This window comes from Tachysurus vachellii, chromosome 20, assembly GCF_030014155.1.
Source record: "Tachysurus vachellii isolate PV-2020 chromosome 20, HZAU_Pvac_v1, whole genome shotgun sequence".
NCBI lineage: Eukaryota > Metazoa > Chordata > Actinopteri > Siluriformes > Bagridae > Tachysurus > Tachysurus vachellii.
This window is the reverse complement of record NC_083479.1, coordinates 13,903,285-13,916,884: the sequence shown is the minus strand read 5'-3', so window position 1 is coordinate 13,916,884 and position 13,600 is coordinate 13,903,285. Positions and strand designations below refer to the sequence as shown.

Here is a 13,600-nt window from a genome sequence, read left to right as displayed (position 1 = left end):
GAAAGGAAAATGTTGTACCACAGAAGCTTGTGCCAACTTGAGCTTTGAACTGGAGCGGAGTGAACAAAACAGTCATTTATATTTCCTTTCCCTGGCATTGTACAATTTCATGTTCTGCTTCTTTCACTGTGGAGTATGAAAAATGATTTTACCCTGGAGAAAGTATCAAACAGTTTCTCAGGCTCTGAACAGTATTCAAGAACAGACCAATCTGGCACTTAATGTCCTATCTATATTTCGGCTCTGTATTTAGGTTTAATGTTCCTCTATCAGTTCCTCTATTTCCTCCAGCAGCTTGTCAACTTTTAATCAGATCCCGAAACGTACCAGTGCTGACATATCTGGACCACCGTCAAAGTGAAGACATCTTAATGGATGAATCTTTTCAACAAACTTGCAGTGAAAACCTTTCAGCACCCGAGAGTCAGTAATGGTATAATACATAATATATGCAGCTTTTTGAGTCTGTAAACCTCAAATATCTGTTGGTAAAAATAAAAAATAAAAAATTAGTGAAAATAAATGTAGACTTGAGGTTTGTATTTTCATGCAATTGCTTCATAATTTTTAGTAATCATATTGTCAGTGTGATTTTATCATTACCTGCACTGGATTATGTGAACAAGCGTAATTTTATTCATACCATGAGTTAACTATTGTGCAAGACCTTTAACATGGTTGCTATATAAACTGTTGTGTTGTTATGTAATACAACGCACATAATTTCCTACAATGTGCATTAATAGGATTGTGAAGAAATCTTTCAAGGTGGACACACCAGGTCCATATACTGTATCTATGGAGAAATTTATAAATCACACATTAACATGTGGCTCTGTAACCAAAAAAATATACTGTTTGTTCTTACAGAGACAATCCTTAACATGCAGCACAACCTAAAGGCAAGATTTGCTTCAGTAAACTTAAAACTGAAAACAGGAGTGGAGATTTATAGGTGTCTTGATTATATTTGTTTCTGGACAGCATGGAATTTCATCCCTATCCTGATCTTTTTTTCTGAGTGATAGTAACTGCCAAGTCACACTTAGTGACTGACTTATTATCACTACAATTCTCACATTAGCAGATCTGTCTTTCATGTTGTACTGAAATATAATAATAATGATCATTATTATTATTATTATTATTATTATTATTATTATTATTATTATTATTATTATTATTATTATTAAGTCTGCTGTTAGTATTAAATAGTATTATATGCTACTGCGGATACTATACCTAGGATGTTATTTTCAAGTCTAGTTTCAGTCTAGAGTTTAAATTATTTATTGTGGTCTATTGTGCTCAAGCGCTTTTTTGTATTGGTGGAAAAACTGTATATCAGGCTTATCTCTACACTTGTGAGCAATGCAGGTGGAATAAACAAAGGCCAATGTTTGATCTCATACAGCACGTTGACATGAGGCTGATAAACTGAATGGCTGGATGTGCACAGTGTGTTAACGAACAAGTCCACTGAGCAGGTAGTCTTCAATGATTTCAGGTCGACTATTTACACTCACCCACATCTTGTACAATGTCAAGTGTCCCTGTTTGGACACAGTATTTTTTTTTTGGATCTTTCAATTCCAGGACAATTAAAAAACTTAACAACATACTACACGCCATAAAAGTCAGTGAAGCCAGTAACAGCACCGCCAGGGGCAGATTGAGTAGGCACGTGCAACTCTGGTTCAGTTCACCTGATGGTCTGATGATCTGCTTTACTAAATTTAATTTCTCATATACTACATGAACACATTAATCCAAGTGAAACCAGTGCATGTGAAAAGTGCACTAGCTGTTAAATAAATGGAAGACTCAGCACACAATAGTATCTAGCTACAAGTGTTCAGACCAACAATGTGAAGTCCCAGACATATAATTAAACCTACTATATGGTTTGTTCAACTGACAGTTCAGCCCAAAATGTGGCTTGGCCAAACTGGAAATTCTGCGCAACATGGGTTTTGCCGATCACTGATTCAGCTTGATACTCACCCTTTGTTTGTGGGCAACATGTGGCTTTGCTTAAAGCCAACGACTGTCCAACATTTTGCCCTATACAGTATGGTACTTTTCAACCTTTCCAACCTGGAGCTTGAACAGAATCACAGTGTAATTGGACTTGTGTGTGCTTTGTCATGAAAGTAATTCAAAGTGTAGCTGAATAATGCATCCGACAGATGATAACCAAGTGGGTCAAGGTATTCAGTGATTACTTAAGGTGGAGAGAACAGCAGGAATGTTGAAATACCAACAGCACTAGAACTGCAGCAAAGTACATGTCTGGACATGTTGATGACACCAGTGAAACTCTTTCAGGCAACTTCAGACGTCAATACACTAAAGATTTCTCTGTACAGAGAACAATGAGAACACTGTGGATATGGAGGGTCTGAATACCTTAAAGTAAAAATGAAACCGGTGGGTTTCCTTAATTAGGCATTTTGACACCATACGTGTCATACAGGATTGTTTATACTATGCATGCTGTAAACTTTATATATGATTTAAGAAATATTCAACAAGCCAATCCTAATTTCATCGAATTTTGAATGAAGGATCTAATTAAAAGAAGCAGCTGCAAACATTTCAAACCACACAGTATGTTTAGTATTTCACACAATATTAGATGAACATGGAGAGTTCTTTAATGAAACGTAGAAGAGTAGCGAGACCTGCAAGTCTGTGACTACTGCAATGGCTTTGATTGACATCTGTGATCATGCACATTTAGTGCAATTACATGCCAGCAATTGTCATTTTGTGTGTTCATGCAGTTATCTTGACTATGGTTTATTTTGTGTTTCTCTTGCATTTGTAATGTAGTTTGCACAGTGCGGTCAAAATCGGCCACGCTGACACAGAGACCCAGTAAGATTTAACATATCAGTTTACATGTCATGTATACGAAAAAGAAATAAATGAACAGACAGTCTGTCCTCTGAAAGGAAAAAAAAGTTATAATATAAATTAAATTAAACAATAAAGATTTTGTGTATAATTAGTTACGGTCATGTCACAAAATATCAGTGGTGAGATAGATACATGTTGTTAAGGAAGTGGACCAAAAAACACAAACCTTGTCGTAATTACTCATCTTGCGTAAACTAAAGAAACCAAGCTGTTGGAGGCTTATTTACAGACAGGTGCATCTGACAGACACTCCTTGGTTTGAAAGCAATGCATCATGGGGTATTTTCAAGAGGCTCTCTCTGGTTTAAAGTTTTAAGATAATATAACCGTACACTGAGAATATAATCAGCTGCAAATTTATTCATATTGCATTTTTACACTAGGCCTCCAACATGAAAAAAAAAAACAAAAAACAAAAACATGTGGGAATATAATGGAATGGTGAAAAAGTGAATCCAGTCTTACATATACTGATTATTTATATCTATTTATATATATATATATATATATATATATATATATATATATATATATATATATATATATATATATATATATATACATACATACTGTATATTTAAGCGTATATTTTCAGTACTATTAAAATATAGACTATATTTGACTGACTATAGAAGGCCAAAGTAATAAATAAATAAATAAATAAATAACAGACAAAATAAATACTATAAAATGAAGAATGTAAATGGGCCAGATTCTGTGATGGCTGTTTCTGATCATCTCAGGAACAAAAAAAAAAAGGTATTGGTATGAAATTCTGCAGAAAGTATTAAGCATTCTTTTCCCCAGTTCTCAAACAAATTCTTACGCAAACACAAAGACTTGATTTAGGGCATTTTTGTTAAAGTGAAAAAAATTAAGCTGTAATTTGAACCGGTATTATTTAAGACTTTCTGGCTTCTGACACACTACAGGTACAATACAGAGATTTATAAAGTGAAGTAGTATTCAGAGGCATTTTTTGTTCACCATTCAGCTTCATAATAAGTTAGTGTCTGTGTTTGCCACTCAGATGTGTTTTTTTTTTTGTCTGGCATCATTTTTTTTACGCTGCAAAATACAGTTAAGCGAGTGAACCTGTTACACAAGTGATCACCTCTGTCAAATGAAATAACACAACAGACACTTTGGAAATAATATAACATTGTACAAGAATATTGATGGGCGAATGCTTACATTTCCTGGTGTTTACTGTACACTGTGTAGACCAGGTCTTATATTGGTGCTGTACCTTCCCCACAATGCATTACTGTGAAGCCAACGGATGTGTTGAATTATTGACGTAGTGAGCCATATATTCATTCAGTAACAGGCAAACTAGACAAATTCAACTGGCTGGACTCATAGCTTTCACATGCCCAATGATAACTCAGATTTCTAGTGCTAAGCTTTAATAACCTTCTTACCAGCTGAGAAAGAAGGAACAGTAATGAACAGTAACTCAATTTTATACTTTGAGATTCATTTTTACTGTTTTTCATTTTTTTATTTCTTTATTTTATATTATTCTTATGGATTTTTAAACTTCTTCAGCCGATTGTGGATTGCAGCAGTGCTGGATGCTGGCTCAAGGTCATGAATATGTAGCTCAGTGTCATTACACAGTTTCCTTTAGTTCTCCATGCTGAAATTAAAGGCACCATTGATATTGTTTCTGCCTTTGAAATACTGAGACCATATATACATACATATATATATATATATAACAAATGGCACTTTTTTCAAGAAGCAAACACATTATATACACATTTAATTTATAAAAGATTTTTGCACTACATAACTAAAATAAAAGTTATTTTTTATTTCCCTCAAATACTTAATTTATAGAAAATAAATGTTTAGTGTTTACTCTTAGTATCTTACAAGTATCCTTTTACTTTTTTCTATGGTATGTTCACTTTTACACAGCAATTGGATCTTGGTTAGCCATTACGCTGGCTAGTCTGCTCTGTAGATCATCTTGTGGGGAGAGGCGCAGTGCGGCGTTAGTCCTGCTGCTCTCTACCAGCTCCAGCCCAAGCACAGTCATGCCCGCAACCGCAGCGTTCTGTATAAGGAACGGTGTGTTCTCGGCCATGCGCTCTTCCTCTGCCTCACTTTCTGAGCTGCTGCTTTCAGAGCTGCTTCCACTCTGCTCATCCTGACTGTTCTGAGATCCGGCTTTTGTTCTTTTAGAGTTGTGCATGGCTGTGGGGCTATCAGCAGCAGTTGTGGGTTGTTCACAGGGAACAGAGAGGTCCTCCTGCATGCTCTCATGCTGCTCGTCCTCCTGGATGTGCAGCGGGCTGGCTGGAGGGCTCATCTCATCCAGGCCATGGTTGTAGTGGGCCGAGTTGCGGAGCTGCTGGGCTCGGGTGGCCTCTGATTTCTCTCTTAGCCGTGGGGGCGTAAGGAACAGCAAAGGGCGTTCCTCCTCACCCAATGGACTTGTCGCCATGGAAGGGATAGAGGTTGCCAGGCTGGGGAGAGGTGCTGACATTTCAGAGGGAGGGGAGGAGGGTGTTGCTGGGGAAAGCAACTTCACAGGCGAGAGGCGTGTCGGTGTTGTCACGGTCGAAACAAACCTTACATAAAGAGGATGAATTTCAATTGTATGAATAACATATTGCTGGCTGAAAAAATACTGTGAAGTTACATTAACATTATCATTAACATACAGTAAGGAGCCACATTTGGGTAAGGAGTGTAGAGCTGACTTTACCTCTCACTATATGGAGAGTCTTTGTAGGAATCCGTTGTTTCTCTGGAGTTTTTGACATCTCGGGCTCCTCCGGTGGCATTTAGACGTCCGCGGTGGCTCGGAGTGCCATTTCGGCTGTTTTGTACCCCAGAGATCGCACGAGTGTCACACACCACATTCTCTGGCTTTTTATTACTCCAACTATATTGACACAGAGAAAAACAATCAAAAGGACTACCACTGACAAGCAAGCTTATCTAACCGAGCTTGTACAAAAGACAGTAAGTTTAATATATAATATTAAGCTTTTGTTAAACTAATGGTACAACAGAGAAGGAAAAAAATAAAATCTACACTCGTGCAATTATTTTTCATTTCAAAGACAAAAACTGATGCTGATTAGCTCTTACGATACGATTCTATTACACAACCTGCCTTATTGCCTTACTTCTGATGGAAAGCAATCAGCATTGTTCATACTAATTAACATCCAAGAGCCCAATATTTTTCCCATTCTACAGTTTAGTATAAAGCTCTGTTATTCAGTCTCTGGTCTGTTTACACTCTCAGAAAGGAAGTGGACACTGTACCCCTGACTGAGGCTAGCGGTAACGGCAGTGGAAGGCTGAGTCGGCGATGTGCACTGGTTCAGGGTAAATGAAGTTTCTGTTTCCTTCTCGATCACGTGCTGAGCAGGGACGGCATTTTTCGATGAGTACTGCTGAAATCAGAAGAAATCAACAGAACGTGAGCACATACTGTATGCTTTAATGTTAGTACAGATTTCAGATACAGGACTGTTTGTATCCATCTTGTATTTGTGTTTTACTTAAAGTAATGGACCATAATGTTCACTTTCTTGCTACACTGTGGTCATTTTGGTGGTCATACTGACTAGATGTAATTAAGGCTTTATCTCGTTTTAAATGGTGAAAGCACTTACATTAACAAGCTGCAGGCTTTGCGGTGGTTGCTGGAGGTTTTGGGGGTACTGTGAGCCATTGCCTATGTCAGCCATGGCATTTCGCTTTCGTAAACTCTGCCTCAAGCGATCATGCAGCTTTTGCCTCTGTTTCCTGCTCAACGAACAAACACATATCTGATTAAAACATCTCAGTGTGTCACATTTCAATATATGAATCATTGATAAAATACACACGAAGCCAACATTTAAATATCGATGGCAAACTGAATTACTTTGTTTTGCAGTAGGCCACCACACACATGATGCCAACAACTAGGAGAGCAATGCAGATGCCTGTTATTGTTAATATGCGTTTCTGATACAGCTCCTCAGCTTCTGGAAAAGAGGACAAAGATTTTTTTTTTTACAACCCCACAATAACATCATTTTAAAAAAAGGTTGTATTTAACATTGCGGATTTGTGCAAATGAATTAATGTTATAAAATTCTATTTGCAGAAATCTCACGAATAAACAGATAGATTTTTTTTTTTTTTTTTTGATTAGTAGAGTTGGGAATGCAAATTTATCTCAGGATGCAGTTTTGCCAAATACAATGGTGTTCATTAAAAGTGGGTTTGAAAGTCACTGTGTCAAATACATCCTGTGAAATGCATTCCGAAGAATTCCCAGTAGTTCGGGCATAGTTAACACATTACTTACATGTGTATATTTGGGTTAATTATGCTGTTTATAGATTAAGAACTTGAGGGTTGTTTTCAATAAGAACTCGAGTATGTGAAATACTTTGTACTGTAGCTTCTGCAGAACCGAAGCAGCAGTGATTAGTAAATGTGACTTTTTCTTGGTCATACACTGCTTTGGCTTGCAAATGCTCCAGTTTTTCACAAACACAAGGCTTTAGGAAACAGGACTAAAAGAGCAGCAGCACTTGGTCACAGGGTCTGTGGCAGGCTTGTAAAATGATATTGTCTTATGCTACATGATTCAAATCCTACAGTGTGTGAAAGAGCCATAAATTCTGTCTTCATATCAATAAAATCAACAGAGGGTTTGAAATATTCAATGTTTGATGCCCTGTGAGCAATTGCTGTTGTCTAAACTCAAAGACTTCTGGTTAACAATTTATTAGTTCAGTTTATTGGTAGTAAACATCCTCTCAAACGGGCACATTACACAACTGCCATTACTACGTCTAGAAAAAAAAATGCAGGTATTTTGTTGAAAGCGTAGAAGACTAATTACAGGAACAAAAAAAGAGAAAAAGAAAAAAGTTGCAGGATGAGATGGGCTGAGGAAAGAATGAAGAGGAGAAAAAAGAAAGACGGGAGGAAGATGTTCAGCATATTTTCCAACATGCAAAGACTGGAGGGATGCAGAGGAAGAGAGCAAAGCAAAGACTGAAGGGATCTGCACATACAGCATAACCACAGAGCAATTCATCTAATACTAGAGGGCTGTGTGTGTGTGTGTGTGTGTGTGTGTGTCTTGAACAGAACATGTCAGAGCTTTACATGAATAATTGAGGATCCTTTACTGCCATTCAGGCTGCGTGTGCTGATGCACCCTGCGAATCAAACACTCTCAAGCACTGAGGCAGTGATGCAGAATTTAAGCTTTAATATTGACTGTTCTAAGAGATTGGGATTTAAAAATCCTCATTCTTTGAGCAACTGTACTGTTGTGCAAAGAATTATCACAATAATGCAATGTGGAGCAAAATCACATCTGTTATGGCTGTATGATCCCTTCAATAGCAAAAGCAAACTGGCTAGAGTTGAAGGAAAAAGGCTCAAGCTACTAGTCCTACAAGTCTGCAAACTAGAAGGAAGGAACAGTTCATACCCATAAATTCAATCCCATGATGTTCTGCCGAGGCAGAAAAGATGACAAAAAGAAAGAAAGTACAGTTGGTTGGAGATTTGAGTGATAATGTTGTAATGATCACCTGGCTAAGCAAATATTTAGACAACTGCAAAGTACTAAGTTACTAGAACCCACGCGCCTGAGCATCTTTCATCTGAAACAATACATTGTCCAGCAATTCAATTGTATTAATGACTGTTTCCAATACATTTCATGGCTGACTGTCATAAGTTGGTTAAAATAGCATGCACATGCAAACATCACTGTGCTTGCATCGTGACACAGATTGGCCCTAGTCTTTGAAACAGGAGCAAATCCTGTGTTATTCCATTGGTAACACCACCACATGTCTTTCATGCTGTTAGGGACATGCATCTTTCACTCAAGTACAGTATTTATACCATTGAGTGAGATGAAACCATAAGGCACATTAAAATTAAAACCAAAAGCTTTCACTGTTTTCACAGCCATGCTATTCATACATGTTAAGATAAACATACAGACCCTACAACACGTATGCATCCTCGTCATGTATGAAGAAATACACCTTAGTAGAAGATCTGTACAGCTGTTCAGTCATGCAATTATCAAATCAGACAATCACGCAGAAGCACAGACTCAATGAAACTGTACATTTGAAAACCCGAAACCATTCGCCTGATCTTTTCCTCTTTCTCAGCTGTCTCTGTCCCTGTTTCGGTGAGTATGTGCCTGATTTAGCCTCAGATTTCTCTTAGTGGAAGTAACACCTGATATGGTCTTCTGCTGTTGTAGTTCATCCACCTCAAGTTTTGATGTCCTGTGCATTCTGGAAAGCTTTTCTGCTATTTGAGTTAATATGAACTTCCTGCCAGCTCGAACCAGTCTTACCATGTCCTCAGACCTTTCACACCAAGATGGTGTTTTTACCTTTAGAGCTGCTGCTGAAAAGTTGTGTGTGAAAAGTTTCTGAAATGTTTAAACTAGCGTGTCCGGCACCAAAAATGTTGTCACGGTCAAAGTCGATGAGTATACATGTTTCTTCACTGATGATAGGTGTGAACATTATCTAAAGCCCTTGATTTGAATCCTCACGATTTTATGCACAGCTCTTCTGTCAAATGATTGTCTGCTTAGATAATTACCAAATGAGCATGTGTACAAGGTTACATAAAGTACTTGCTGGGAGGATTTGGTTTCAGTTTTCGTTATGGAAAGAGGTAAAATGTGTTTATTGTTATTAAAACTTCATATTTGAGTCCCAGGCTGAGTGACATCTAAAAACAAAACAATAATCTGTTCGTTGCCTGAATCTTTTTTTAATTTATCTCCAGCAGGAGACATGGATCACAATTTTAATCAAAATCTGCCTAAAGTTATGTGAGAACTGAACTCGTTTTTTTTTCCAATGAGAGCGATAGCTCAATGGTTGCTTAATGATGAAGATCTACTTCTGTGCCAAGGATTGTAATTCAAGGTGCTAAGCTAAACTAGCTATTTGCTGCGCAAACAGTCGTAAATCACTGCTAGTGCAGCAGATGCGCCTCCTTCATGACCTCAATAACACATTCAGAATGACTTGAAGCAGGGAAGCAATGCTTTGGCAATACATAAAGGGCGGCCATATAATAATTGCCAACCCAAAATATAAACTGCTGCAGGTGCTATGGTCAACAAGAACAGTGTGGCAATTAATATTGATTTAAGCTTCTTTAGCACCCACTAGTCCTACTGCACTGCTGGTTCTGGTTATCTGGAAAATCATTACAGTCTGTTTCTATCCAGAAAATTTATATTTTAGCTCAAGCTCAAAAGATGTAAAAAAAAAAGTGTGAGGCCAGTAGTATGCTGCTTCAGACTTTTAAAGAGTCAGCTTTGAGGGATATGTTCTGGTATATGTTGGTATATCTAAAAAAAAGCCTTTAAAGCAGTTTTTTCTTCTCATCAGAAAATAAGGTGACTTTTAAAGATTATCTTCTTATTTGTGGTTCAAGTTCAGGCAAGTTTAATACTCAATCTCAAATGAAAAAAGACAAAATCATCTAATCCTTAGATTATATTAATAAAATCCTGTATAGTTTTGGTGCAAGGGCTTAGCTGCTGTTCACCTGGCCATAAGTTGGCTCTTCAGAACTGATGATTTGTGATTTAACTTTTTTGTCTAAACCTATATTGTATAAATTGCCACAAAACACTCCTGTCTGATTCTTTTATAGAAATTCCAACTGATTTCTATTGAAGAGTAGAGCAGGCTTTACTCCTTTTACATCTCTGGGAAGGCTGTGGACATCTCTGATGAAATATAACAAAATCTTTAGTTCACCTCTTTGCAAATTGAATAAATGTATCTATCCACTGCCTCCATATTCAGGTTAATATTCCAGCATAACAAAACTAGGTTAAAAAATGTTAAACATGCGAGGAGTAGGTATGGTACAGGACGTACAACAGAACCCCAAAACAGCACAGAAAACACTCTGAACTGTCTACTAGGAAAAACAAAAAAAGCAATAGGAAATAGCGTTGATTGAGCATGCTTCAATCCAAGCGCAGACAGGAAAAGGAAATAGACGTACTGTAGAAGCTGGCCATTACGTAGTTTTGGCAGCGATCACCAGTAAACTCATTTGGGCACCTGAGAGGGAAACAAAAAAGTCATAGAGAGAAGAGAGAAGAGAGAAGAGAGAGAGGAAGTGAGTGGATACCCAAAAGTTCTCCCCGTGCCCATGTGCATTTCTGGTGTTCTCTGCAAAATGTGTTACAAACATTGACAATGTTTGTTGAAACACACTCTTCCCAACTATTGGCCAAATCACAGTCCCAAAGTAAAGGCTTGATTGGGCGATTTTAACTTCTAAGCGATTGAATCTTTCCAAAAATAAATAAATAAACAAATAAATAAATAAATAACCCAAATAAATAAATCACACAACTGAAGGAGGATTCAACAAATCAGAATGCAGTATCATCACCATGCGAACAAAACTGCATCAGCAACTGGTCCAAATGTCCTCCAATGGAGATGGCAGTAGCCTGTTTTGATGCTGGCTTCAAATGAGCCAGAGCAGCGATTAGTGGCTTAAAGTGGTCTGTACCACACACATTTCCACACCTGTCCAAATCTAATGGAGGGGACAGATGGACAGTTATGAGTTATGGAGACTGTGATTAGGGAAATGGTAGGAGGAGAGACAAAAGCATAAAACACCAGCTATGCAGCATGCGCTTGGGAAGGTTCAGTGGCTGCACATACGTTCTTGGTTTGAGACTCTGACAGGTTCTTTGATTTCACAGCGGATCCCTATGAATCCTGGAAGGCACCTGAGAAAGGGGGGCGGGGTGGTGGGTGAGAGGGGATGAGCATATCGAAAAAAACCGACACTAAACAAAGAACATAATGTCTAACAGCAAGCACGATAAAGTACATAGCAATTACATTATAACATTTAGAAAATTCCGTTTGAGATATAATTTGATAGTCCAAAAATGGACACGGCTGCTTTTAAGGGAATAACTGCATTTCCTGGCCTGTGGTCTTGTTTAAAGTTTAGGTGGGCATTAGAAGTGTAGTTGGATGCCAAGACCGGAGCTTTTTGGAAGGCCATCTGCTCTCTGATGACAGAGTCGGGCTTTCTAAAGCTCTGATAAAGGGAATCTAGTAGCGTGACTGGCACAGCCTCTGACTTCTTCCAGCTGTGCCTATTACAGGGTCTTAACAGCTGGGACAGCTGAGTCTCTCGGCAGAGAGTAGAAAAGAGAGACTGGGGAAACTAGGAAAGAAATAAGATAGAGAATATGGTAATTGACTGCTGTGAAAGCCTGAGAACAAATAACGTCTGTAATATTATATACAATATATTAGAATAATAAGTCATGGATTTGCAACATGAATATTTAAGAGTGAAGGAGAAATAAATGTTTGATTTAAAAGCTTCTGATAATACTTCAAGATGGCTGGCTGCAGGGACACAACCATTGCGTGTGCCTTTCATTACACATCCTCTGTGTCAGGGTTCACCTCCTGACGTGTGTATGAGACTATTGAGATCTCAGCACTGTCTGAATCCAGGAGACTCAGGAAGCCACCCTGCTTCCGTACAGTATAGACATAAAGGCATGGTGAGCGAGAGAGAGATGAAAATGAATGACCAAGACAGGCTTGCTGTTCTTCTTGCCCGCTTTGTCCTGCAGTGTTTGCAGAATAAAGACACACAGCAGCAGTGATTTTCTGCTTAGTCACTGAAGTATTTAATATTAAATGCAGTCTCTCAGTGGACTAAAAGTCTTATGTATTGGAAGGCCACAAGCCAAAGTGTCTCTCTGGCACTGTTAAGCCTCCCATGCCATCAGAGCTTTTTCTTAATGATACTGATGGATCCACACTTCGATCACTGGACTAGCAGAGTGTCTGAGAATCTGAGACTACATTCTCTGCGCATTGTGTCTCTATTGTACATTTATATACTATAAGTGCAATAGATCCGTTTAAAATCCTCTCTAATGCTGAGATGGCCAATAACCTTTAACTGATAAAAAAAGTAAAAAAAAAAAAAAAAAAAAAAAATGCTGCTTGGTGGGGCTTTTTTGGGGAAAACATGGTAATGCCAGCACTTCCCAGTGATTTGCATGTGTCTAACAGATACTTCTAACAGATTCTACATTGTGCGGGATCTAAAAATGGCATGTAAAGCATGGAAAGTCCTATTTGTCAATACTTTAAAGTAAAATTAGTAATGACATCCCTATAATAACTGTATATGAAAAACCACATTCCAAATTATGCAACCAAAATGTAATCTAGTCTAAAGTTTAGACTAGTTGGGTGTTGGTTTTTTCATCCTTCCACCTTACCTGCAGAGGTGTTTGGTGCTGTTAGGTGTGACATTCACAGTTAAGCACTCGCCCCCATTCACGCAGTAGCTCCTCTCTTCTTCTTTGCAACGCATCATATGACTAGACGTCTTGGCTGATGCTGTGGTGCTGGCTGGCGCTACAGACAGAAAAAGACAGAACAACTTAATTCTCAGAGAACACAGACACTGAGTAATAAGTTTTTTGCTTAATTCAGTGCTAGGGTAAGGAATGGCTGGTCCAAACTGTGCTGCCGTTGGAAATGGAGGCCAGGCTATCCTACTAAGCACAGCACTCACTGTGATACCAGATCTGCTAGCTCCTCTACAAGGACGTTGCAGAAAATGACACCCACATTGT

At 38.2% G+C, this 13,600-nt stretch overlaps 1 protein-coding gene across 10 annotated transcripts in view; it reads right to left on the bottom strand.

Moving 5' to 3' along the window:
• Nucleotides 1-3,499: 3,499 nt before the first annotated feature.
• nrg1 (neuregulin 1) overlaps nt 3,500-13,600 on the bottom strand; it is a 39,204-nt gene continuing 29,103 nt past the window's right edge. For 3 of the 10 annotated variants that reach the window (XM_060895845.1, XM_060895838.1, XM_060895848.1), the window contains 8 exons: nt 13,241-13,379; nt 10,966-11,024; nt 8,390-8,413; nt 6,818-6,920; nt 6,564-6,696; nt 6,211-6,341; nt 5,642-5,821; nt 3,500-5,504 (listed from right to left, as the gene is read on the bottom strand). In XM_060895845.1, the coding sequence (XP_060751828.1) occupies nt 4,841-5,504; nt 5,642-5,821; nt 6,211-6,341; nt 6,564-6,696; nt 6,818-6,920; nt 8,390-8,413; nt 10,966-11,024; nt 13,241-13,379 (1,433 nt within the window). In that variant the 3' untranslated portion in view covers nt 3,500-4,840. Of the gene's footprint in view, nt 5,505-5,641; nt 5,822-6,210; nt 6,342-6,563; nt 6,697-6,817; nt 6,921-8,389; nt 8,414-10,965; nt 11,025-11,642; nt 11,711-13,240; nt 13,380-13,600 lie in introns of all 10 variants that reach the window. The other 7 variants (XM_060895847.1, XM_060895843.1, XM_060895840.1 and 4 more) reach the window with 6 other exon arrangements.